The 24,340-nt window shown below is 44.8% G+C and overlaps 1 protein-coding gene across 1 annotated transcript; it reads left to right on the top strand.

The window, feature by feature from the left end:
* Positions 1-1,740: 1,740 nt before the first annotated feature.
* On the top strand, positions 1,741-17,237 carry CCR7 (C-C motif chemokine receptor 7). The gene is made up of 3 exons (XM_038385957.2): positions 1,741-1,889; positions 11,098-11,147; positions 14,547-17,237. Exons 1-3 carry the CDS (start codon positions 1,829-1,831, stop codon positions 15,612-15,614), a joined length of 1,179 nt encoding a protein of 392 aa, XP_038241885.1. The 5' UTR covers positions 1,741-1,828; the 3' UTR covers positions 15,615-17,237.
* Positions 17,238-24,340: the final 7,103 nt, after the last annotated feature.

Raw genomic sequence — 24,340 nt, 5'->3', positions numbered from 1 at the left:
ACCGTTTCTAAATATTTTACCTAGCCCTACAATGTGGTTTTCCTCTTCAGACCTCGTTCCAGGAAGAGGTATTTAAAAAAAAAAAACGGGGGGGGGGGAATCTCTCTCTGAGGTAGCACACCTGCGTCTGCACGTTGTGTAGTCAAAGGAAAAAGTGTCAAAGACTCAGTTGTTAAATGGACCAACATATCCTAGACAAATAGGGGGAGAGAGAGAGAGTGTGACTCGCATCATGGTGGTATGTGCTTAGGAAGCCACAAGTGAATTTTTGTAGATCATCCCACGTGAGGACTGATTAAAACTTCAGCCCCACGCCATATTCTGTGTTCTGCACATGCCACATGCAGTATCTTATTAAAAAAAAAAAAAGCAATTTTACAGAGTTTGCACAGAAATTATTGGGAATATTTTTTTCTTCTCCTTCCCTCCCTCCGTTACTGTCAGCATAATGCTTGCAGGATAATAACTTTTGGATTTGCTAGTGTAATAGTTCTAGTTATTGGGCTAAATTCATCTTTGGTGTAAATGCATTGAAGTCACTGAGGTTGCATCATGGATTTATTTGGCCCATTGTGTGAGCGACCACTAGGATTATGCAAAGCACAATTAGGGGGGAGCAGCATGGGACTGACAGCCCTTGAGAACAAAGTCCCTCCAAAGAACAGGTGATACAGTCCAGCACGGGCAACCACAATGCAAAGTTCCCACTCTCTCCACCTTTACAGTGTGCCTCGTTGTTAACTTGGAGGGACCATCTCCTCATGCTCGCTACGGGCTGGGAGCTCTGCAGAGGCAGTATGCTCAGGGAACTCCTGGTGTCCATCCTGTATACTGATGGGCCTTGAGGGAGCGGCCAGGAAGGAAGAATCAGGCCAAAAGAGGGATACCATGTCCTTCAGAGTCCAAAGGTCCGCAGTGACACCGTCCCACAAGGAGGGGAGGACACTGTTGTGGAAACTGGACCTTTAGTCAGGAACCTGTGCTTACTCTGAAATCCCTGGAGTGATGTGGTGGTGGGGAAGGAGCAGGGGAATCACATACCCATGGAGACTTCCAAGGCAGATAGTGTGCGGTGAGATATTTACCGCCTGATGATGCAAACCACAGAGGTGGAGGAATTCATTTGCAGGCTTGGAAGCTGTTGAGTATTTAGAGACAGTGGGGAGATCAACTTGGTTATGGGAGCTAATATAATAACCTATTTCAGGTTTCAGAGTAGCAGCTGTGTTAGTCTGTATTCGCAAAAAAGAAAAGGAGTACTTGTGGCACCTTAGAGACTAACTAATTTAACAAATATAATAACCTAGATAGATTTACCTTGACTTCCTTGCTGTAAACAAACCACTGGAGAAAACTTGTTCCCTTCCCAGGCAGCTGTTGAGTGGTCTTCCCAGGGAAAGATGGTGGGGGGAGGAGTGGTTTTTTTCTGTTTCTCATCAGTACTTGGGTTCTGGTAGATGTGCTAAATGTTCTGCAGTCTATTCTCACCTCACTGTGGATGAATTATAGGGAGGCGAAATAACGAAAGAATGACAAGCCCTCCCCTCTTAGATACAGTCACTAGCCTTGTGTGCCAGACTCTGCAATTATTTATAGATCTCTGTTTTGGGAAAGCGCCACTCGGCAATACTGCAGTACGTCAGGAAGCACTCTGTGGTCCCAAGAGAGGTGTAGTGTGGCTGGCTCAGTGGGGTGGGTAGGAGGAGCATAGTCAAAATCTCAGCACCTCCAAGTATGTCATGCTTCTTAGTGATAAGAGTATAAAAGCCAGAGTTCCCCAAATGGGGCCCTTGACAAGAAATGCCACACTCTGACACCACACTGTTGTATGTGGTTCTTTCACCCACCCTGCAATTGTAAAGCCAGCACAAGGCAGACCATGGACAGTGGTAAGTGCATCTTTCCCATCCTTTTGGGTATCCACATATAGTCTTGTTCTCATCTGCGCTATTAGGGATCCTCCCCACGTCATTCCAAATGATGCTGAGAGGAAAGGAGCCGCCATGCATTACTCTGAAATACTTTTTTTTAAAATGTCTATTTAAAATATTGTTTTTAAATAGTTTTAATTTTCCTCAATATTCACATCCTAAAACAAACAGGGGAAACCATCTCTCTAACCGGATTTTTAACACTACTTAATTTTCCTATTTTTAAATGACAAAGGGGACCTTTTCTCCCGAGTATCATTGACATAGTCTAGTGATTCGAGTAGGAGCAAGAATGTTTGGATTCTGTTCCTGGCTTTGCCACAGACTCCCTGTGCAGTCTTGAGTGAGTCACTTCCTTTCTCTCTGCCTTGATTTCCCTGTGTGAAGTGGGGATAACTTTACAATACTTCCCTCTCTCAAAGGGAAAGCATTTTTAGGTCCTTGGATCCATGCAGAGGAGTTGTTGTTTTGGATTCACTCAGTGTGGGACTGAATCTAGTTGGAGTTGTATTTCCGTGGATTATTTCATTGTTAAGCATCAAAATGAGCAGCAGCAGGCACTGGCTCTGTCTGCTGTTGGAAATACGGCATCAGTGTTGTTCCTGGAGAACTTGCAGCTTGTTACTGTCAGCATTTAAGACTCTCCTTGAGTGTTTGATTATAGCTCAGGTATGCTTTGCAAGAACCTGTTTCAGATTTCCCTTCAGTGGTTTTGTTGCATTCACAGGGTTAATCATAGAGAGTAGTGGGTCAGAGATGTGGCTGAACAACTGGCGTGCAAATATTTTTATCCTTTAGTCTCCAGGCTTTACTCAAGTAATTTCCTTCCTCCTGGTGCTTGCTTTTAAACATACTTCTTTTCACTTTCTTTAGTGCTCAAAATACTTGCAAAAAATCATTCCGGAATGAATGAAAGAGGCAAAGAGAAGTGGAGGGGTGGGGGAGAGAACACAACAGAGAACGCAGAATGGTAACTGCTTTGCCATCAGAAGAAAGCAAAAGGTCGAACCACTTTGCAAATGAATTAAGCGAAGTGGGATTGAAAGACACCTGATGATTTTCTGGTCAATGAATGGATGGTCAATGCTATAGTTAGGAGAGTGGTACAGATTCAGGGCAAGCTCTGCTCTGAGGTACCGCCCACAGAAACCACAGAGCACAGAACAGTGAAGCATGGCGGCATCAGTAGATGGCTGCGCTTTGCTTTGAGCGAGGAGGTGAGTCCTGCTGCCCTATCTTTGTGCCATATTTTCAAGTCAAAGTCTGGAATGAGTAGGGAGTTAAAAGGCTTCCCTGTGCAATTAGGTCTCTGCCAGCACAGCAGCCTGGGGGACATTATTAGGGTGTTCCTCACAGTAGCATCTAAATGCCCCAGCTGAGATGAATCCCATTGTGTGGGTGCTGTACATGCACATAGAGAGAGTCCCTGCCCCTTACCTATTTCAGTGGGATCTTTGAGTTCCCTTATGCTCTTTGAAAATCCCACCCATAATAGGCAAGACAGAGAAAAGGGTGCAAGGAAGCATTGTCCCCTTTTTAGAGATGGTGAAACTAGAGTGCAGAAAAATTAAGTGACTTTCCCAAGATCACACAGGGAGATGGTGGTGGAGCTGGGAAACAAACCCAGGTTTCCTATATCTCACTCCAGTCTTAACCACAAGACCGTGCTTCCTCTCTAATGAGTTTTTGAAACTCCAATAGCAAGTGCTCACAGTGAACATAGATTGCGAATAATAAACGGGCAAACATAGGGCAAGGTATAGGGCAACTGTCACAGAACACGTGTGGTTCGAGTACGGCCAGTGCCATTCAGGGATAGAGAATCCTGGGCTTTGGCATGGCAGGGAAAGGAGGGAGGTGAAGAATGCCATTCCACTGAAATAAATATGGGGAGACAACAGGGAGGTCACCTTATTGTCCATGCCCTGTGGAAGCCTACAAGACATTAGATGATGCAGTAGAAACCTTAGCCTGCAAAATGTGCTCACATTAAAAATCCCTGCTCAGTTGTGTAAAGATAGCAAGGTCCAGCTCAAGGGACTTAGGACCTGATCTAGCAAGACACTTCAACACGTGCTTAACTTCACTACCAGCACAATTGGAGCCACTGGGACTATACTAAAGTGCTTTTTCAGACTGGGGCTTAGTGATTATTACTGATACAGCACTTATGGCAGAAAACACGAGTTCTTTTTTAGAATGAATTTTCTGCTACTCTTTATCTCTGCAGCTCACTCGTTTGGCTCACAATTTCCATGAGGGGGTGGGGAAAGAGAGTTAATTTCTCCTTTCTGTCACAATGTGTTGCGAGTGACTAAGATGAAAGGCCTAGTTTTGCCCCACTGGTCTATTTCGCTACTGAAATGAGCGAAGTAGGCCTTGATGGCAAGAGCTGAGTGACAGAATGAGAGAGAGAGAGGCACTAACACCTCCACCAGAGAGACTAAATATGCTATTGAATGATGATGAACCATTCTTTCTCAGAAACAACTGGTTGTTTCCCTGAAGGTCACAGAGTTTGAAGAGTGTGAGGGGGGCGTCAGAAGCAGCTTCTGCCTTAGCAGACATCCTATCTGAAACACAGGCCAGGTCTACACTACAGACTTGTGTCGGTATAACTGAATAGCTCAAGAGTGTGAAAAATCCACACCCCTGAACGATGAGGTTATACCAACCTGGCAACCTAGGGATGCCAATTTTGGTTGGACGTATTTCTGGAAGTTTCATCACATGACATCTTTCATTAAAGATTATCTTTAATTCCTGGAGACTCCAGGACAACCCTGGAGGGTTCGCAATCCTAACCTGGCCCCTGGTGTAGACAGCAGTGTCGACAGAAGCTCTCCCGTTGGTGTAGTTGTGTGTTTACTAAAGCACTACAGCAGCACTGCACATGAAGACAAGCCCACAAACACACACTGCGTTAGCCCAGAGGTATGTCTACACCCCACATGAACGTATGATTGATCGCACAGAGTTGTGCCTTCCCATGCCAGTTTTAATCTCGCTAATGAGGACAACAGTAGGGCAGATATGGTGGCATGGACTTCAGCACATGGCCGTTCCTGGGTATGTACCCCGGGTCCCCAATGGGCTTGTATTGGGATGATTAACCCACACTGAATCCTGTGCTGTTAAATCTTCACTGGTCTTGTTACCTGCATTAGCTAGATTAAATCTACTATGGTTATGCCTAATCTCAGTGTGCTAATTTGCCGTGTAAATGTGCCCTTAGTCTAAATGTGGGTTTAGGTCCCTGACTTGGAAACTCAGGTTTTATATTTCTGGCTAGTGCGAAAGGATCACTCACCTGTGGCCATAGCCCCAGAGCAGACTCTCCTCTGTAAGCGCCAGGCAGGTTTTCTGCTGAGTTTATTGGATCTGTTGTTGCTACTGTTCAAAGTCTTCTCCAGCCATCATCTGAAAATCCAGTGGTATTGCCAGCATCCTGTTGCCCTGCACCTGGTGCAGCCATTTTCAGTGCAAAATGGGTGTAAAACGACCATCTCTGGATGAGAGTTTAGCTCACCCCAATCTGACTCATAGATTCTTAAAGAAGAAAAGGAGGACTTGTGGCACCTTAGAGACTAACAAATTTATTTGAGCATAAGCTTTCGTGAGCTACAGCTCACTTCATCGGATGTAGCTCACGAAAGCTTATGCTCAAATAAATTTGTTAGTCTCTAAGGTGCCACAAGTATTCCTTTTCTTTTTTGCGAATACAGACTAACACTGCTGCTACTCTGAAACCTGTTATTATGCAAGGCAATAGATTCTTAGAAGGTAAGGATGGAGCAGATCTGTTAGCTCAATTGTGGTTCATTGTGCAAGAGTCTGTGTAGGATGGTTCTCTGGTTCCTTCCGCAGGGCTGTGTCTGGTCTAGTTTTAAATGCCCCTGTTGATGGGGTTTCTGCTACTTCGCTTGGGAGGCTGTTCCACAGCCAGATACATTCCATGGTCTGGAAGCGTTTTCTTTGATGCTCAGATTAAAGTTTCCTGTTCCTAATTCCATCTCTTTACTTCTGCGTAGGCTGTGCAGCTGAACACTAATGCCTCTTTTTTTTTTTTTTCCCCTCCTGCTGCAGTATCTTCCCTGATCTGGCTTGAGATCTGTCCCCTTGAGCAATGAGACGATCCAGAACATAATGCATACGCTGTGGGGAAAGAGCCAAAAGCAGTCAGCCCATGCCTACCTCCCTGCCCCCTGAAATTAATGGGCATTTTGCCAGTGACTTAATGGGAGCAAAGATGGGCCAATGCTGAGCATTTTTTAAAAAATCCTACCCTGTCTCCGGAAGGAGTGAGGAGCTCCCAGCTGGGACCCACCTCCCCACAGATAGGCTGGTAGGAACCTCAGCGGGGAATTGCTGCTCCCTTATTGATCCAGGAGGAACCAGGCTGAGCCGGAAGTCTCTCCGTACAGGGCTTCTGGAGTGATGTGGTGCATTTGAAAGACAGAGGGGTTGAAGAGCATGTACAGAAAACAGCCAAAGGAGCTGGCAGGGGGCACTGGACCTCCTGTCTGAACTAGTTCCCTCCCCTGGATATTTTATTTTGTTTTATTTAGCATGGTTGTGAGTTTTGCTGTTACAGGGACTTTCAGGGGGGGAATTTCTATTTAGTATTTTGAGAGACGAAACTTTAGGAAAATACCCAGAACCAAGAACAGCCACAGGCCAAAAAAAAAAAAATGTTCTAAACATGCCCATGAAACTCCAGAGTTCAAAGGGCCATCATTTCCACTCCTCTACTTCCAGCCACTTCATCTCTCCCCAGTGCTTTGGAAAGCTTGGTTCCCAGCAGTGGTGTTCGCAAGAGAGGGCAGTGGGCTTTCATGCCCACTACATTTAGAGTGGGACTCACTCAACAAGCTGGTGAGGGAAAGCCAGGTAGCAAGACGTTGTCTCCTTGGTCCTTTCTGGCTTGTCAACTGCCCCAGGGGGGTTGTTTAAGCAGTTTTTCTTGGTACTGGAAGTCAAGTGACACTGAAAACTCCTAAAGAAAGCAAAACAGGGGCTCTTTAAAGGAAAGTTATGTAGATGAGCTATCCGAAAATGGTTAGTTGAGTCACTTTTGTTTTTAGTTCATTATCACTCTCCAAAGCGAAAACCAGACCACTGTGGGGTTGTGATGTTGTCACTCCTCAGAGGTTAAAGTGTGGGCAGATCTGGTCAGCAGTTGGATGAGAGATGCAGTGTCCTCTCAATTACTGAATTCCTGCAACAGCCTGGTGCTAGGAGGCTGCATGCTGCTGGAGGTGTGGTCTTGGAGGAGATTAAGAAAAGACAAAGGCCTCACTAATCACTAAAGATCCCATAGGGCTTCTGGGAAGAGTTGGGGTGTTAGCCTCCGTGTCCCCTCCAAAGCCAGGTAACTGGATTCTGCCTCACTAAATTCCACCAGCTGTTTCAGCTGATGGTGGGCACCCTCCATGTTTCCTGCCCCATATGCTGTGGTGTAGCTCCGACTGAGGGGTAGCAGCTCTCAATGGTGAGCAAAGCCGTTCTTGCTGCCAGTTTTGAGGTGGGAGGGGGTGTTATACTCCATGCTTGGAAGCATCTGGTCCTGGCCACTGTCAGGGATCGGATACTGGACTGAACGAACTACTAGTCTGATCCATTCTGGCAGCTCTTCTGGTTCTACTTGTCTTCATTGGTCATATGCAGCTTTTCTCGATACCCCATGTAGTTTGGTCAAAGAAACAGATGGAGACCAAAGTGTCTGTGCTTCTGTATTATGTCTAATGCTGTAGCACCTAGGACCCTCCAGACGGGGATTGTCCTGGATCCTATACAAACCAATAGAGGGAGGACGGGTGCGTGCACAGGATATAATTATATCAGACGGTTGATTACAGAAACTGGCAGGTGACCCACAGCTAGATGCTGCAGAGGAAGGTGAAAAACTCCCAAGGTCAGTGCCCATCTGACCTGGGGGGAAATTCCTTTCCAACCCCACATATGGTGATCCACTACACCCTGAGCATGGGAGCACCAACCAGCCAGCCAACCCCAAGAGAGAGAGAGAGCTTTCTTGCCAATGTCCCATCTCCAGCCAAGGCCTAGACTTCTGAGAAACTTTGTGGTAAGCTCACAAAAGGCTCTGGGAGAAAGAGTATCATGACTTTCTCATCGCTTTACGGGAAGATTAGGCCTCCTTTGTTCTCTCTACAACACCTTTGCTGATCATCACCCAATCACCCTGATCATCATCCAATAAAGCCATTATCTGTACTCCAGCCTAGGACCCACAGATGGTAGTGTGGCAACAGACTCATGAAATAATGGATATCAATCCTCCCAGTTCATAGGAGCAATTGCACAAGAGCTTCCTAGAGCTGAGACCCGGGCAGGCACAAACTGGCATTGCAAAGGCACTTGAGAAACAACAGCCAGCAATCCCATAAAGAATAGAGCTGAACACAGTGGAGGATGGTAACAACAATGGTAGTGAATCAATAATTCAAACTCAGTAATGAATGGGTTTAAAGGTACAAAGGCAACCTGGCCTATGGGAAGAAACAAAGGGCTGTGAACCAATGGTTCATCACTGGCTCTGCCAGCGACTTGCTAAGTGACCTTGGGCAAATCACTTGACTTTATCGTGTCTCAATTTCCCCATTGGTAAGATGGGGTCTGTTTCTCAGGGCTATTACTTGGCTGATCCCTGCAAAAAGCAGTGTGAAGCAAGTGCTAAATATTACTGGGGTTGCAGACATCCTAGCAAACAAACCCACCTGCTCCTAAGAGAGATGTAGGAAGGGCCCAGTCATACCAAGGTATGTCTACACAGCCTACTCTGAAGCCAAGGTAGGGAGCTGGGCTTCAGAGCCAAAGCCACAACTCCACAGCACTGTCTACACAGTAGAGCACTAGCAGGAGCCCCTGGGCTCTGTCAACATGGGCTGGGAGGCTCGCTGCCATGGGCTGTGTAAATATACCCCAAGAAACCACGTATCTTCCAATGTGGGACGCATCCAAAGCTCCCCTCAGAGCCAGAGGGAACTGAGGGCTTTCATGCCTTGCAGGATCGACTTCTAACCTAGGTAGCTGATGACTGGAGGCTGAGGTAAGAAACCAGAGTCCGTTTTAAACAACGGAAAGCAAAATGCTTTCACTGGCCTCTGCGCCTTCATTAACCACAGAGGAAGAGCTGCTTGTCTGCGATTGTTCCAGCACGTCACTCCTGGCTCTGAATTTATTCTTTCCTTCCACGTCTTCAGGAGGCAGCACCTCTGGGTTCAAAGCAGAAGTTGGCTCTGACACTTAAAAAAGTATAATAAATTTCAGCCCACTTCAATCGAATGCATCTTGTAGGTGATCTCAGTTCCTTGCTCTGTAGTCTTCTGTCAGGGCATAGCTGGGCCAAATTTATCACAGACACAGCCATACTTTTTTTTTTTATTCACATGAAGTAAGCTTTAGCCCAACAATTAAGAGGCATGTATGAGCTACGTGTGGCTGGTTGCTGACTGTCCTCGTCCCCGCAAGAGGGATAGGCTTTTTGTAAAGAAATAACTAAAAATAAACCAGACAACGCCATAAACCAAGCACAAGTTAACTAAAAGTCTTTTAACTTCATTCTTTATGCCTAGGATGCAGGACACCTGGTTTCTATTTCTTGCTTTTATTCTAACTTGCTATGTGACTTGGGGTTTGTCACCTAAGCCAGGGGTGGGCAAACTTTTTGGCCCAAAGGCCACATTGGCATTGCGCAACTGTATGGAGGGCCAGGTAGGGAAGGCTGTGCCTCCCCAAACAGCCTGGCCCCTATCCTCCCTTTCCACTTCCCCCCCCCAACTGTCCCCCCTCAGAACCCCTGACCCATCCATTCCCCCCCCTTGACCTCTCATCCCCCCCCCGCTCCCTGACTGCCCTGACCCCTATCCACACCCTGCCCCCTGACAGGCCCCCTGGGACTTCCACGTCTATCCTAGCCCCCCTGTTCCCATCCCCTGACCACCTATCCCCAAACATCCACCCCATCCAACCGCCCCCTGTCCCCTGACTACGCCCCCGGGGACCCCTGCCCCTTATCCAATTTCCCCTCTCCTCGCCCCCTTACCGAGCAGTAGGAGCTTGCAGCCCCACCACCCGGCCGGAGCCAGCCATGCTGCCGCGCTGCCAGGCAGGAGCGGCAGGCCACAGCGCTGGCGGCATGGCAAGCTGAGGCTGTGCGGGAGGAGGGACAGCAGGGGAGGGACTGGGGGATAGCCTCCCTGGCTAGAAGCTCAGGGGTTGGGCAGGACAGTTCTGCGGGCCGGATGTGGCCTGCAGGGCATAGTTTGCCCACCTCTGACCTAAGCCAAGAAACTCAAAGGTCCTTAGGCGCCTCTCGCTGATTTCAGTGGGAATTAGGGACATAAAGACCTTTTAGGATCTGGACCTTAACTTCTCTTTTATGCCTCAGTTTATCCATCTGTGCAAGGCTTAATAAGGTTTGTCAAATGCTTTGGGATTCATGGATGAGAGACACTATAGCTGTGCAATGTATCATGTTAAAACTTGGAAAACATTTTCAAACTTTATTTCCAGGGCAAATGTACATTACCTGGGTACCCCTCTTAATTTTCTAACCATCAGAGGAGTGAAGTTTTGGAACAGCCTTCCAAGGGAAGCACTGGGGGCAAAAGACCTATCTGGCTTTAAGATTAAACTCGTTAAATTTATGGAGGAGATGGTATGATGGGATAACATGATTTTGGCAATTAATTGATCTTTAAATATTCATGGTAAATAGGCCCAATGGCCTGTGATGGGATGTTAGATGGGGTGGGATCTGAGTTACCCAGGAAAGAATTCTTTGTAGTATCTGGCTGGTGAATCTTGCCCATATGCTCAGGGTTCAGCTGATCGCCATATTTGGGGTCGGGAAGGAATTTTCCTCCAGGGCAGATTGGCAGAGGCTCTGGAGGTTTTTCGCCTTCCTCTGTAGCATGGGGCATGGGTCACTTGCTGAAGGATTCTCTGCTCCTTGAAGTCTTTAAACCATGATTTGAGGACTTCAATAGCTCAGACATAGGTGAGAGGTTTATCGCAGGAATGGGTGGGTGAGATTCTGTGGCCTGCATTGTGCAGAAGGTCAGACTAGATGATCATAATGGTCCCTTCTGACCTTAATATCTATGAATCGCAACCGCTAATATTGTGCTTCCTCCTTCTCTAGGTAAACAGGTGAAGGTGACGGTTGTTTTGAGTCTTCCCTTCATTTTCCAGGTAAGAGGTTAAAAACAAAAAAGGGACTTGGTTGAAATCTAGCTGTGTTCCTGTGCTGAAGGTATGGATAACTTTGATAGACAAAGCAGCAGAAAAAGTGATTCTGATAGAAACTATTTTTCATATTCAAATCCTAAAGGGTTTTCAGGTGGCCACCTAGAGCAAAGTGGGGAGAATTCACAGAACAAATATCTGAATTATTACCCGTCCAGAGCCAGTGAAATCTGAGGAAAGAAAGAAAGAAAACTAAAGATAATGAACGTAATGCAAAGTGACCATTAAGGCTGGGATTTCCAGAAAGGCTTCCATACCGACAGCCTCGCTCCCATTTCAGCACCTAAACAAATGGCCAGGTTTCCCACCTGTTGGGTGCTGAGCTCTTTGGAAAAATCTAGTCATAGTGACCTGATACTGCAGCCTTTGCTCATGTGAGAAAGGCCATCAGGACTGGGACCTGATCTCACATTGCAGGAGGAGGAAGTTCCTCATCTGCCACGAACGCCTCCTTCATTCTCTTCCTCCAATTCAGAGTAAAACTAGAGCTGGAAAAAGGAAACACGTCAAAGAATCTAGCATTACTGAACTGTCCGTTCTGACCTGCTAGTGAACTCTGGGCCAGGAGCACCAGACTTACTCTAGGACCAACTGTACTCTAGGACAGCTACATCTTTGGGAGTGTGCCTCACCCACCCCACAGGCTCAGACTCTGCAACAAAGGTTTTGCGGTGGGTTTCTTTCCCCTTTCACTTCAGGTGGCAGGGGTTCAGATACATGCAGGATGTGGTAAAAGCCAAGCCTGGCTGCCACGAAGAGCATGCAAAGATTCACAGAGATAAGACCGGTATAAGACACCACCCAGAGATAAGACGCCACCCAGAGGGGAAGCCTTTCATCTTTGCACAGAGCAGAGAGAAAGGGAGGGTAGTGGGACAGAGAAAAGCAGGGTGCAGATATCACAAGCTCATGCTGCTCTTTAAGCTACTCCTAGTCTGGCAAATTGAGAGAGAAGTAGCAGCAACAGAACTTGAGTCAAGCAGCAGGAGACTCTGATAAAGTGTCACTCATTTCCTGGCAGCTTCACTCACTGGATTTTGTCTGAGCTGTAGTGACCCTCTTATTGTTTTATTACAGAAAGTCACTGAGGTGGGGGGCCCCAGTCATATCATCCCCCTAGGAGCCCTGTCCACAACCACACCAAAGTTCTTCGTTTCTGCTACTTCACAGGCTTACTCAAAACAGGGAGAGCAAGGGTAGCAGTTGTTTTATGCAAGTTCTCTGGCCTGTGTTACACAATGACAGTGCACCCATCTAGCCTTGGGATCTAGGAGAGCCAGAAAGCATCTAAGGAGAACTGGACTTGCAAAGCTGTTCCAGTATTGCCTACTCTCACCATTCTATCATGAATCGCATGCTATTTGGTGGTTTTTCTTAGCGCCCCGGCCTCGGCATCATGGAATTATATGAGCATTTCAGCTTTTGTTTTCAAAAAGCCAATATTTGTAATCAAATAAGAACCTTCCATTTGGAGAAAAAAAAAAAAGTATGCCAATTTCATGACTTTGGGGGGACCTGACTCGGTATTTGAATACTTGTGATTGGCAATACCGCCATGTCTACATTCCATATCAGTGAAGTGACTGTAGTGCATTCAAATGTTGTTTTGTAATTAAGTCCGGTGTGCATGCTAGCATTTCTACAATTCACTCAATTTTAGTGGGATGACTGAGGGGCTAGTGAAATTCAGTCCCAGCGGAGCAAGGAGTCTAGTAGTTCAAAGCGCACCTGCACACAGATTAAATTAAATTAAAAAAAAAACCCAACATTTTAATACACCATAGGCTGAAGCTTTAAAAAAAAAATCTTCTAGGCAGCACCCCTGAGCGCAGCATTTGAAACAAGGAGCCTCTTTAAGGAATGAGCTGTGGGCAGTGCCAGCCTGACCCTCTCATCCTGAATATCTATAAGGAATCCAACTCCCTCTTCAGCATCCAGCTGCTTTCTTGGTCAAGGGAAGCTTTGGCCAGCTTGTCTGGACTAATGCCACCCCTCAGGTCTTTTTGCAAATGCACTTAGTGCCAGCAGGACTTCTGTTCACGAGGGCAACATTCCCCTTGGTGCAGATGCCACACTGATATTAGCAACTGACTGCCTTCAAAGGATGTGGGTGAAAACGCACATCTGCAACTGATTCAGGCGTCTCAGCTCTGGCCCATGGGGCTGGAAGCCTTACAGGATCGGTTTCACTCTTGCAGTAGTTAGCTGCTTCCCCCTCGCAGAGGTGCCTGTCGATGAAGTGCTATGCCAACCAAAGTTTGAACTGCTCAAATTAAGGTTCAGTTCTGTTTGGCCTTTAGAGACCTGTCAAGGTCCGTTCTAATTTTATCCAAAATTCTATCCTTTTGGGGGAGTTGCTGAAGAACCTACAGGATACTATTAGAACAGCGATGTTGATGTTTCCTGGCTAGGCTCTCTTGGGTTGTTATATTCCATTTACAGGGTCTATTGCATACGTATCCTACACTTAGGTGTTCTTGTGTGTTTCATGACACCACTGCTCTGTTTTGCTCCAGAAGCATAGTGGCCTTTGAACCTTTTGGGGAGTCTTAGTGATGAAACTGCTAAATGAGAGTGATTTCTTGCTTTACCTCCTGTAATCACTCTCGTTTAGCAGTTTCATCAGTAAGAATCCCCCAAAAGTTCAAAAGCCATTATATAATTTATACTTATATAATATATATTATATAATATATACTTAAAGTATATATTTATGGTTGTGCCTAGAAGACCCCATCCTGGATCATAGCCACATGTATAAAAGCCAGCTATTAATAAATGGCACCGCTCTGTCTATTCCATACCATTTGTTATACCCAGCGTTTATATGCACTTCCCATTATCCCAAGAGTGAACATTCAAGGAGGAAAGGCAGAAAATTCCTTGTGACCAGAGTTGGTCAGGATATGTTTTGTTCCCACAGAATAGTGTAATGAAGAGGAAGTCATTTTCATTTTTTTAAAAAAGCCTTAATTCAAAATTGAAAAATTTTCAGTTTTTTGAAACCTGAAAAATTTCAGCCAATAAGTATGAATTTTTTTTCTGAGGTTTCTGGTTTTTCTATGAAAACATGAAAAATTTTAGTTAAACTCCAGCATTTCCAACAGAATTTCCATTTTTCATCCAAAAAAAAATAATAATGAAAAGCTCTGACCAGCTAAGCTCATGATGCTTGCCAGGGAAAGGCTTGGAAGTGATCTGGGATTTCTCTGCTTTTGGAGGCTTGGTGGTTTTACTCACTTTACTTTTCCAGTTCAGGCCTCGCTCCTGCAATGAGTTATTTACCAGGGATCTACCTCATTGCAGGATAAGGCCTTGAGCACACTTGTTTCCTTCCCCTTCTAGTTGTGCACAGGCAACAATGTCACTGACTACTATGACTCCAACATCACTGTCGATTACAACATGTTCGAGAGTCTCTGTGAGAAGGCTGAGGTCCGGAGCTTCCGCGCTGCATTCCTCCCAGCTATGTACTCATTCATCTGCTTCATTGGGCTCCTGGGGAATGGGCTGGTGATACTGACCTACATCTACTTCAAGAGGCTCAAGACTATGACCGACATCTACCTGCTAAACCTGGCTTTAGCAGACATCCTCTTCCTACTGACACTCCCCTTCTGGGCCACGAGTGCAGCCAAGTACTGGCTTTTTGGGGAGTTTGCCTGCAAAGCCGTCTACTGCATCTGCAAGATGAGCTTCTTCAGTGGGATGCTGTTGCTCCTGGCCATCAGCATTGACAGGTACTTCTCCATCGTCCAGGCCGCCTCCGCCCACCGTCTCCGCTCCCGCATGATCTTCATAAGCAAGATGACGTGCTTCTCCATCTGGATCCTGGCCTTTGTCCTCTCCATCCCAGAACTGGTCCACAGTAGAGTGAACTCATCCGAGACACCCCGCTGCTCCATCATTGCCACCACCGACTTGCACAAGTTCGACACCGGCATCAAAGTGTCCCAGATGGTCTTTGGCTTCCTAGTACCCCTGTTGGTCATGTCCTTCTGCTACTTTGTCATCGTCAAGACCTTGCTCCAGGCCCGTAACTTCGAAAAGAACAAGGCCATCAAGGTCATCATCGCTGTGGTGATAGTCTTCATCGTCTTCCAGCTGCCTTACAATGGCGTCATGTTGGCCAAGACCATCTCAGCTTTCAACAATACTGACAGCCAGTGCGAGAAGAGTAAGCAGCTGGACGTGGCAGATGACGTGACCTACACTCTGGCCTGCTTCCGCTGCTGCCTCAACCCCTTCCTCTATGCCTTCATTGGCGTCAAGTTCCGCAACGACCTCTTCAAGCTTCTCAAGGAGCTGGGTTGCCTGAGCCAGGAGCGGCTCTGGCAGCTGTCGTCCTGCAGGGAGAATAGGCGGTTCTCCATTGCTATGGAGACAGAGACAACCACCACTTTCTCACCATGAGGTGTGTTCTGTGCCTGCTTTGACTGGGCCAAGGTTGGTGTATTCCTGCATCTTGCAGCCATCTTGAATTACTGATTTGAGCAGGTCCAACCTCACCTTATCCAGAGAACTGTATCCGTGCAGAACAAAAACTGTTAACTTCCCCACATTTCAGGAAATCCAGGTAGGTATACAGTACTCCATGTTGGAGAGACTCGGCTAAGGCTACAACAGAGTACTAAACTGGGGAGCAATTAGACCTCATGTTAATTGTTCCATTTCCCCTCAAATCCATTGGGCATCATTCCTCATTGCTCCAATATAAAAACTTTTTTTTATTTGTGTTACAGCTGAGCTCTCTGGAGCACCTCCTTGCTCTGAATGCCACATTTAACAAGACTGCATTTTGCTCTTTCTTATGCACACAAACTTTGTAGCAACGAGCAAGCTAGTAAGACAGAACGGGACCAAGCCGTGCCTTAAACTCCAAGCTCAGCACAATACACGGTATAAGCTAGCATTGACTTCCGATACTTGATGAGGCTTCAGTTGCTTGAATGAATCAGTATCTCTAGCATAAAGAAAAGGAGTACTTGTGGCACCTTAGAGACTTTGAATGCATCCAATGAAATGAGCTGTAGCTCACGAAAGCTTATGCTCAAATAAATTTGTTAGTCTCTAAGGTGCCACAAGTATGCCTTTTCTTTTTGCAAATACAGACTAACACGGCTGCTACTCTGAAACCTATCTCTAGCATGCAACTCCCAGTTCTCTTCTCCCCACTCCAAAAGTCAGATTTGCATAATTAACCCTAAAACTACAGATTTTTAAAATGCATAAGTTTGAGAACAGTCAATGTTAATGCAAAAATCTCGAAAGTTTGCAGGGGGGAAAAAATGGCTTTCAATTCACTTTGCTTGTGCTGAGATTTTGGGTTTCACTTGTAAAGTTCCAGATGGTTTAGGGCTTGTGCGTCATTGGAGGCAGCCTCTTCGCTATGGCAGTGAATTAAGCTAAACTGCACCGCGGCCACTTCAGTACTGAATGAGAGGGTTTGTCTACAAGGGGACACTCCAGATAAATAATCCAAATTAACTAACGGTGTGAATTTAAAGTGGTTTAGTTAAACCACATTAAACCCCTATGTGGACACTTCCGAATTGAAATAGCCTTAATTTGATTTAATTCGTTAATGCACTTTAACTAATGTGCTTCAAATTCACACCTTTAGTTAATTTGGATTTACTTTCCTGAGCGTCCCTGCATAGACAAGCCCTCGGTGTTTGTAAACTACCAGTTGAAAATATCTGGGGCTCTATTGCATGATCCTGAAAATGGGGCCAGAGTACTCTGGCCCCAATCTAGCATGATACTTAAGATTATACTTAATTTTAAACAGCCGGACAGTCCCCAGCCCCTGCCACCCCAATGAAGTCAAATGGGATTACTCGCATGCCTGACTTTAAGCATATGTGTAATAAGCAATTTGCTGGTCTGGGTGCCTAGCAGGAATGAGTCCAGGGCCCCTATAGCTATATAATTATATATTTCTCAGTGGAGGGTTCTCCTCTGAATTTGTTTCTGCCTTAATTTGACCACTCATGTATGCCAATCTTTGGGAGTCTGTCATAAGGCTGCTCAGGCATGGAATGCATCCGATGAAGTGAGCTGTAGCTCACGAAAGCTTATGCTCAAATAAATTTGTTAGTCTTTAAGATGCCACAAGTCCTCCTTTTCTTTTTTGCGAATACTGACTAAAACAGCTGCTACTCTGAAACATGAGGTGGGAGACAGGTTTTCCTCAAGGAGGAGCATTCTTTATCTGACTTCCTGACCTCAATTTAAGAAAGGAACATGTGGATGCGAGTTCGCCACCCAACCTCACTTTTCCCTAAAGAAGCTGTAATAGGTGCCTTTTGATAAAGCAAGGGAAATTTTAAAAATAAACTTCCATAAACTCCTGAAAGTGCATCTTATATTCATACAGTCAGTGCTATTAAAGGTGCTCTTTGTTACTGTTTGATTCGAAAGTGGCAGCCAGCCATGTGGTCGTGGCAACTAAGCAATAGATTACTGTCATGTAAACTAAGACATGGAAAAGAAGCCCAGAGTGTAATGCCAGTTGCTGCATTTAGTGGGAGCCTGAAAGACTCAAACTTGTGGATGAACATCCTGGGAATTGCTGTCATGGGATGGCTGAATGTCAATGGAGTAGGAGTCTCTGTAATTCAATCTGCCATTGCAGCTGTTCTGATTACAAAGATGTAATCACTAAAGCATACAGAGAGACAGGTCTTCTTTGAACCAGTTACCGAGGGCAAAAGGTTCTGGCATTACTCCAGCATCTGTGGGAGGGGGTGTTTTACAACATCCGAGTGACACAGAAGGAAGCCCCTAACTTCCATCCTCTTGGCACACTAAACCCAAATTCTGCCCTCCCTGGCAAGAAGATGAACAGCCTCTAGCTGATCCTTCTTGCACCCCGCTACACAATAGTTCACTATAAAAATAACCCTCTTGAAAGCTTTTGATTGGGGGCAAGAGATTTCAGTAAAGGATACACTGCCTTAAGGAGGAAAACAAATTCTGCTCAGCACAGTTGATGTATTTAGGATTATAAACAATCAAATAGGATTGTGTAGTGTTTCATGATGCCCATGTCTCTTGTCTAATGAGTGCTGCTTTCTTAGTAGCCCTAAGTAATAGGGGCTGTGAACTGACACACTGGATATTTAGTTTTTTTGGTTTAATCTTGCCCTCCTTATTTAGGAAAGCTACCAATCATCTCTCAATTTGTTTGCCAGAGCAAGGAATACGTCTAATACAGAGTCTTATTTTGGTGCATCAATAGGATTGACTTGTACTGTATATTCAGATATATAAAATTGCTATATGTAGAACAAGAGAGGTGAATTTGTACATGAATGTATTCTGTAAGGCTGTACTGCCTAGAAACAGGGTTTGTCTATACAAACAATTCATTTATGGGGACCTGGGGTGTGAATCTTCCCTGTACTAATCTGTTGTGGACTAATTTGTTCAAGTACACTCTGCAGATTTGCATTAACAGTTTTGTTAATGTGCTTTGATCTAATCCTCTTTGAAATGGGACTAGATCAAAGCACATTAACAAACGGTTAACGTGAACTACCAAGGTCTAAGCCAACAGTCAGTCTGTGGCAGACAAGTGCTGGGTAGAGTCCTGCTACAGCTTGCTGCGAACCATTTGTGGAGACAAGCCCTACGTTTTTTCTGGCCTAAACATGTTCAAGCTAATGCATTTTTCATTTAAAAAAACTTTCACCAAGAAAATGCAATTGTAATTTTATCAAGTCTTATACCAACAACATATGAATGGCCATATGGGGTCAAACCGATGGTCCATCTGGCCCAGTAGTCTGTCTTCTGCCAGTGCCAGAGGGAGTGAATAGAACAGAGCAACTGAGTGATCCATCCTTTGTCATCCAGTCCCAGCTTCTAGCAGTTGGTCTACAGACACCCAGAGCAGGGGGTTGTGTCCCTGACCAGCTTGGCGAATAGCCACTAATGGATCTACCCTCCATGGATTTCTCATTCTTTTTTGAGCCCAGTTATATTTTGGCTGTCACAACATTCCCTGAAATGAGTTCCACAGGTTGACTGTACATTCTGTGAAGAAATACTTCCTCTTATTTGTTTGAAACCTACATCCTATTAATTTCATTGTTAAGTGAAGGGGTAAATAACACTTCCCTATTCACTGTCTCCACACCATGCATGATTTTATAGACCTCTGTCATATCATCTTGTAGTCATCTCTTTTCCATGCTGATTAGGCCAGTCTTTTTAATCTCTCCTCATAGGAAAGCCATTCCATACCCATATCCATTTTGTTGCCCTTCTTTGTACTTTTTCCAATTCTAATATATGTTTTTTGAGATGGCGCAATCAGAACTGCACATAGTATTCAAGTTGTGAGCATACCAGGGTTTATATAGTGGCATTATAGTTTGTCTTATTTATCCTTTTTCCTAATGGTTCCAAACATTGTTTGCTTTTTTGACTGCCATTGCATGCTGAGTAGATGTTTTCAGAGAACTATCCATGATGACTCCAAGATCTTGCTCTTGAGTGGTAACAGCTAATTTAGATCCCATCATTTTGTATCTATGGTTAGGATTATGTTTTCCAATGTGCATTACCTTGCATTTATCAACACTGAATTTCCATCTGCCATTTTCTTGCCCAGTTGTCAAGTTTTGTGACATCCCTTTGTAGCTCTTCACGTCAGCTTTAGACTTAACTAACTTGAGTAATTTTGTATCATCTGCAAACTTTGCCACCTCACTGTTTACCCCTTTATGAATGTAGGGTGAACAGCACTAGTCCCAGTACAGATCCTTGTGGGACCCCACTATCTACCTCTTTCCATTGTGAAAACTGACCCTTTATTCCTACTGTTTGCTTCCTGTCTTTTAACCAGTTATCCTACGACTCCTTACTTTGCTTAAGAGCCTTTAGAGAGGGACCTTGTCAAAAGGCTTTCTGAAAGTCCAACTACCCTGTATCCACTCAATTGCCCTTGTCCACATGTGTGTGAACACCCTCAAAGAATTCTAGTAGATTGGCGAGGGCGAATTTTCCTTTATAAAAACCATGCTGATTCTCAATCCTCATTCCATCCTCTGAAATGAGGACACACTTCAAGCCTTTATGCAATCAGTGCCTACATGAGACAGATTATTAAAGGAATATTAACAGAATGTTGGGTAAAGTTACACACAAATTATGTAGATACAGAAGAGCCAGATACTCAAGCATTTGGCCCAAGATTTTTTGAAAGTGGGGGCCTTAAGTTAGGCTCTAAGTCCACATTAGGCATTTGGCAAGTCAGGCCACATGTCTGAGTGCTGAGCACTTCAGCTCTCATAAAGCGGAGTATAAAATCTCGATAATACAGGGCTCTTCAATCTACCGGACAAAGGTCTAATAAGACTCTATGGCTGGAAGTTGAAGCTAGACAAATTTAGACTGGAACTAAGCTGTACATTTTTGAGAGAGAGAAATTAACCACTGGATCAACTCACCAAGGGCTGTGGTGGATTTTCCATCACTGGAAATTTTTACATCAAGATTGGATTTTTCTTCTAAAAGATCTGCTCTATTGCAAGAGGAATTAATGCAGGTGAGTCCTGTGGCCTCTGTCACACTAGGTCTGGGGTTCTCAAACTTCACTGCACTGCGACCCCCTTCTGACAACAAAAATGACTACATGACCCCAGGATGGAGGATCGAAGCCAAGCTCACCTGAGCCCTGTCACCCCAGGTGAGGGGGCCAAAGACCAAGGATTTCAGTCCCAGGCAGGGAGCCTGTAACCTGAGCCCTACTGCCCAGGGCTGAAGCCCTCAGGCTTCAGCTTCGACCCCAAGTGGTGAAGTTTGGGCTTTGGCCCCAGCCCCAGCCCGTCTAAGACAGCCCTGGTGACCCCATTAAAATAGGGTCATAACCCACTTTGGGATCCTGACCCACAGTTTGAGAACCACTGCACTAGGTGATCAAAGAAGCCCCTTCTGACTTGAGACTCTAAGAACCAAATGTACCTTCCGTAGAAGATACTGTTGATCTCAATGTACCTAGTTACTCAAAAAACAAAACACAAAAACAGGCCACTTATTTAGGTGTCTAATATTGACTCAGGAGCCTAATTTTAGGGGCCCAATAGGATCACAGCAGCGTCAGGCTGGAAAGGACCTCAAGAGATCCTCTAGTTCATTCCCTGCATTGGGACAGGCTTAAGTCTACCTACCCATCCCATCCCTGACAGACTTTTTTTCTAACCTGTTCTTAACTACGTTTTAAACTGAAAACAGACTGTGTCAAGATGAGTTTTTGCCAGTGATGCAAAAAGTAACATTACCGTTAACTAAAAAAACACACCTTGTTTTTTCCCTCCACCGGTATATTTTCCATGACGTGGAGCTTCTACTGATCATAAAGGTTAATGTTTGATCCTTCTAGTCCTCTAGAGAGATGTTTGTTGGTTCATTTCCTTTGCCCACCCTAGCTTCACATCAATATTACTCTATAGAAAAAGTAAAATATCCTTAATTGGGAATTGATCTGGAGATCTTGTTTTCCTTCACCTATAGGTGATAAATACAGTAAAATAAGTTACCTGTGTATTCTAAAACTGTGGTGTTTATCCTTATTCTAACCCATTTGCCTCAATGCTGCTCAGTTACTGTGTCAATCTGATGCCTTTTTTTATTACTGCATATGTAAGAAGGTATTTTGTACTGTTAATTTTATCGTTAATAAAAAAATTCAGTAATGAGAAGGTCTTATTTTTTGGTCACTTTGTGGAAGTTGTTCACATGATGAGATGATGACAGCATTGCTCCCGGCTGGAATTCACCTTTATTTTTGTTAATTTTTTTAAATGCAGGATTCCTAGAAACTATCAGACCGGTTGTCCAGCTATTTTAGTCTCCTATCTCTGACTTTGTCAAGTGCCAGATATCACAGAGGAAGGTACAAAACAAAAACAGAACAAAAACACCCCACGATGGACAGTTATCCCACAATCTATACACAGAGGAAAATTATTCCTAACCTCCAAGGTTGGCTTATTACCTGAAGCATGAGAGCTGATATCCATTATAAAAATTGTCTTTTATAACTTAACTATGGCAGTTTTATCCTGGGATATTTTTAACCCTTAACCACATCAACAATCCTGTAGCGACATAACAGTTAAATCAGAAGGAGTTACTGCTGTTGTAAAATGAAATTGGCCTGACATGGATGGGATCAATCAAAAACAATAAACAAGCAGAAAGATGCTTCTCAGTCCATCAGCCTTCATTATTTTATAAGTGAAAATAACCCAAGACATTTAAAAAGACCAACCACATCTTATAAAGTTTTCAGTTACATACACACCTCAGTGGAAAAAGATGATCTAACCAACAAAGTCTAAAAAATTCAAAGGGCCATGAACAAAACTAGGCTTAAATATGTTTTCTTTAAAATCGCCTTTTGTAATTTGCATCCCATTAACTATATTTAACCATGAATTAAGGTGCTTAACTGACTACGGGCATGTAGCGATATCCAGAACTGAATATGAAGCATTTTGCAAGCATGCTGTGCACTTGCAAAGTCTGGGCTGGATTCTGATCTCTGATGCACAGGGACTGCATCAGCAGAGAATCCCTAGGACCTGCTGGCAGAGACACAGCAGCAGTATTTGTAATTTTTTGAGAGACAGAGTGATGATTGACAGGCATGAGACACCAGACTCTGGCCCAGTTTTGAGCTCTCAAAGGGCACACACTTGTCCCCTCTGCAAAGAGCCATTTCACTAATGGTGTAAGCTCCCCATGTTGGACTAACATGATGCAAGGTCTGTTCACATACCAGGGACAACCACAGCTTCCAATTTGCCTTATAAAATACAGACTGCACCTGAAACAGAGAGTGGTCTCCATCCCTTGTGAGCAAGCCAATCTCAAGTCACTGAAATAACTGAGTGACGTGGTCAGAGCAAAACTGCATCTTGGGAGCAGCACCAATGGAGAGAAAAGTGAACAAGCCCTAAGCATGCAGCAATAGAAATGGCTGGATTCCCAACTGCAGGGCACACGTGCATTCCCTGGCAGAGCTCAGAGGCATGAGTTTGCTTTGGTCAACTACAAGAATAAAAAGCAGCTTTTTTTTTTTTTTTTTTTTTTTGGTTTTGTACTTAAATGCCTTCTCTTCTAAACCCCTGGTCAACAAGCCACGCTGCCACCTGCTCCGGGGCAGGTATTCTTTCAGATGAACACGAGGCCAAACAAAAATATCCTTTTTGCCATTCATAACAAACAGAGCAAGTCAGGTGTGAGTCACAGTCAGTATCCTGAGGTGCATGGAATCAAAGGGGAACAAAACCTCAGGCGACACCAGAAGACCTCCCCCCACCCAGGCTTCAGCCCCTAGAGAATAAGGCTCCTTTCGGCTTTCACCAAGCATTGCAAGTTACTAATGGTTCCTCTCTAGAGCTAAAGCATCCAGCCAGTTTCAAAGTCAGCCCACACTTCAGGTAGCAATAAGATATCTAAAGGATGCACCACCACCATACTGTCTGAGGTGGCAAATATACGAGAAGAGGGTTTTTAATACATCTCAGGCCAAATTTACCAACTAGGTAAGCAGGTGCAACTCTACTGCATAGAAAACAATGATATACTAATTTCTTAATTTTGCAATTACTACCCTGCCCTGTGGGTGTCTTGCGGCATACGCCGCTCCCTCAAGCAAGTCTCTGCAAGGTCAGGGCGTAAGGACTGACTGAAAGCCCACTGAACTCAATGGGAGCCACAGACTCTGGATCAGATCCATCAGACCTCCAAGTCTGCCTGACCACTGAGCAGCTGCGAGGCCGCAGTTTACAATCGGTCTCTCCTGTGATGTGGGTACGGAAAGCCGACCTGTCCTCCTAGAGGTGGATCTGACCCAAGCTTCTCAATCTGAAAACCCTGGATCTTTGGGCAAGTTCAGATCTTCATTTAGAATGTTACAGCCTAGGTCCATTAACAACCTTCTCGCATTACAGCCTTAGAAGAAGCTGTATATACCCCACCATCCGACTTGCCCAGGGGTGGCCCAGCTTTTAATGCCCTCCGTGGGCAAACTATAGAGAAAAGTGACTTAACTGCTCAGGGGATTCATGTGAATTTCAGTTTTAAATCTTTATTTAAAAAGTCAATTAACTAAACCAACCACA

This window comes from Dermochelys coriacea, chromosome 27 (genome assembly GCF_009764565.3).
Source record: "Dermochelys coriacea isolate rDerCor1 chromosome 27, rDerCor1.pri.v4, whole genome shotgun sequence".
Lineage (NCBI taxonomy): Eukaryota > Metazoa > Chordata > Testudines > Dermochelyidae > Dermochelys > Dermochelys coriacea.
The sequence above is the reverse complement of the archived record's forward strand: the minus strand, read 5'-3'. Positions and strand labels throughout refer to the sequence as shown.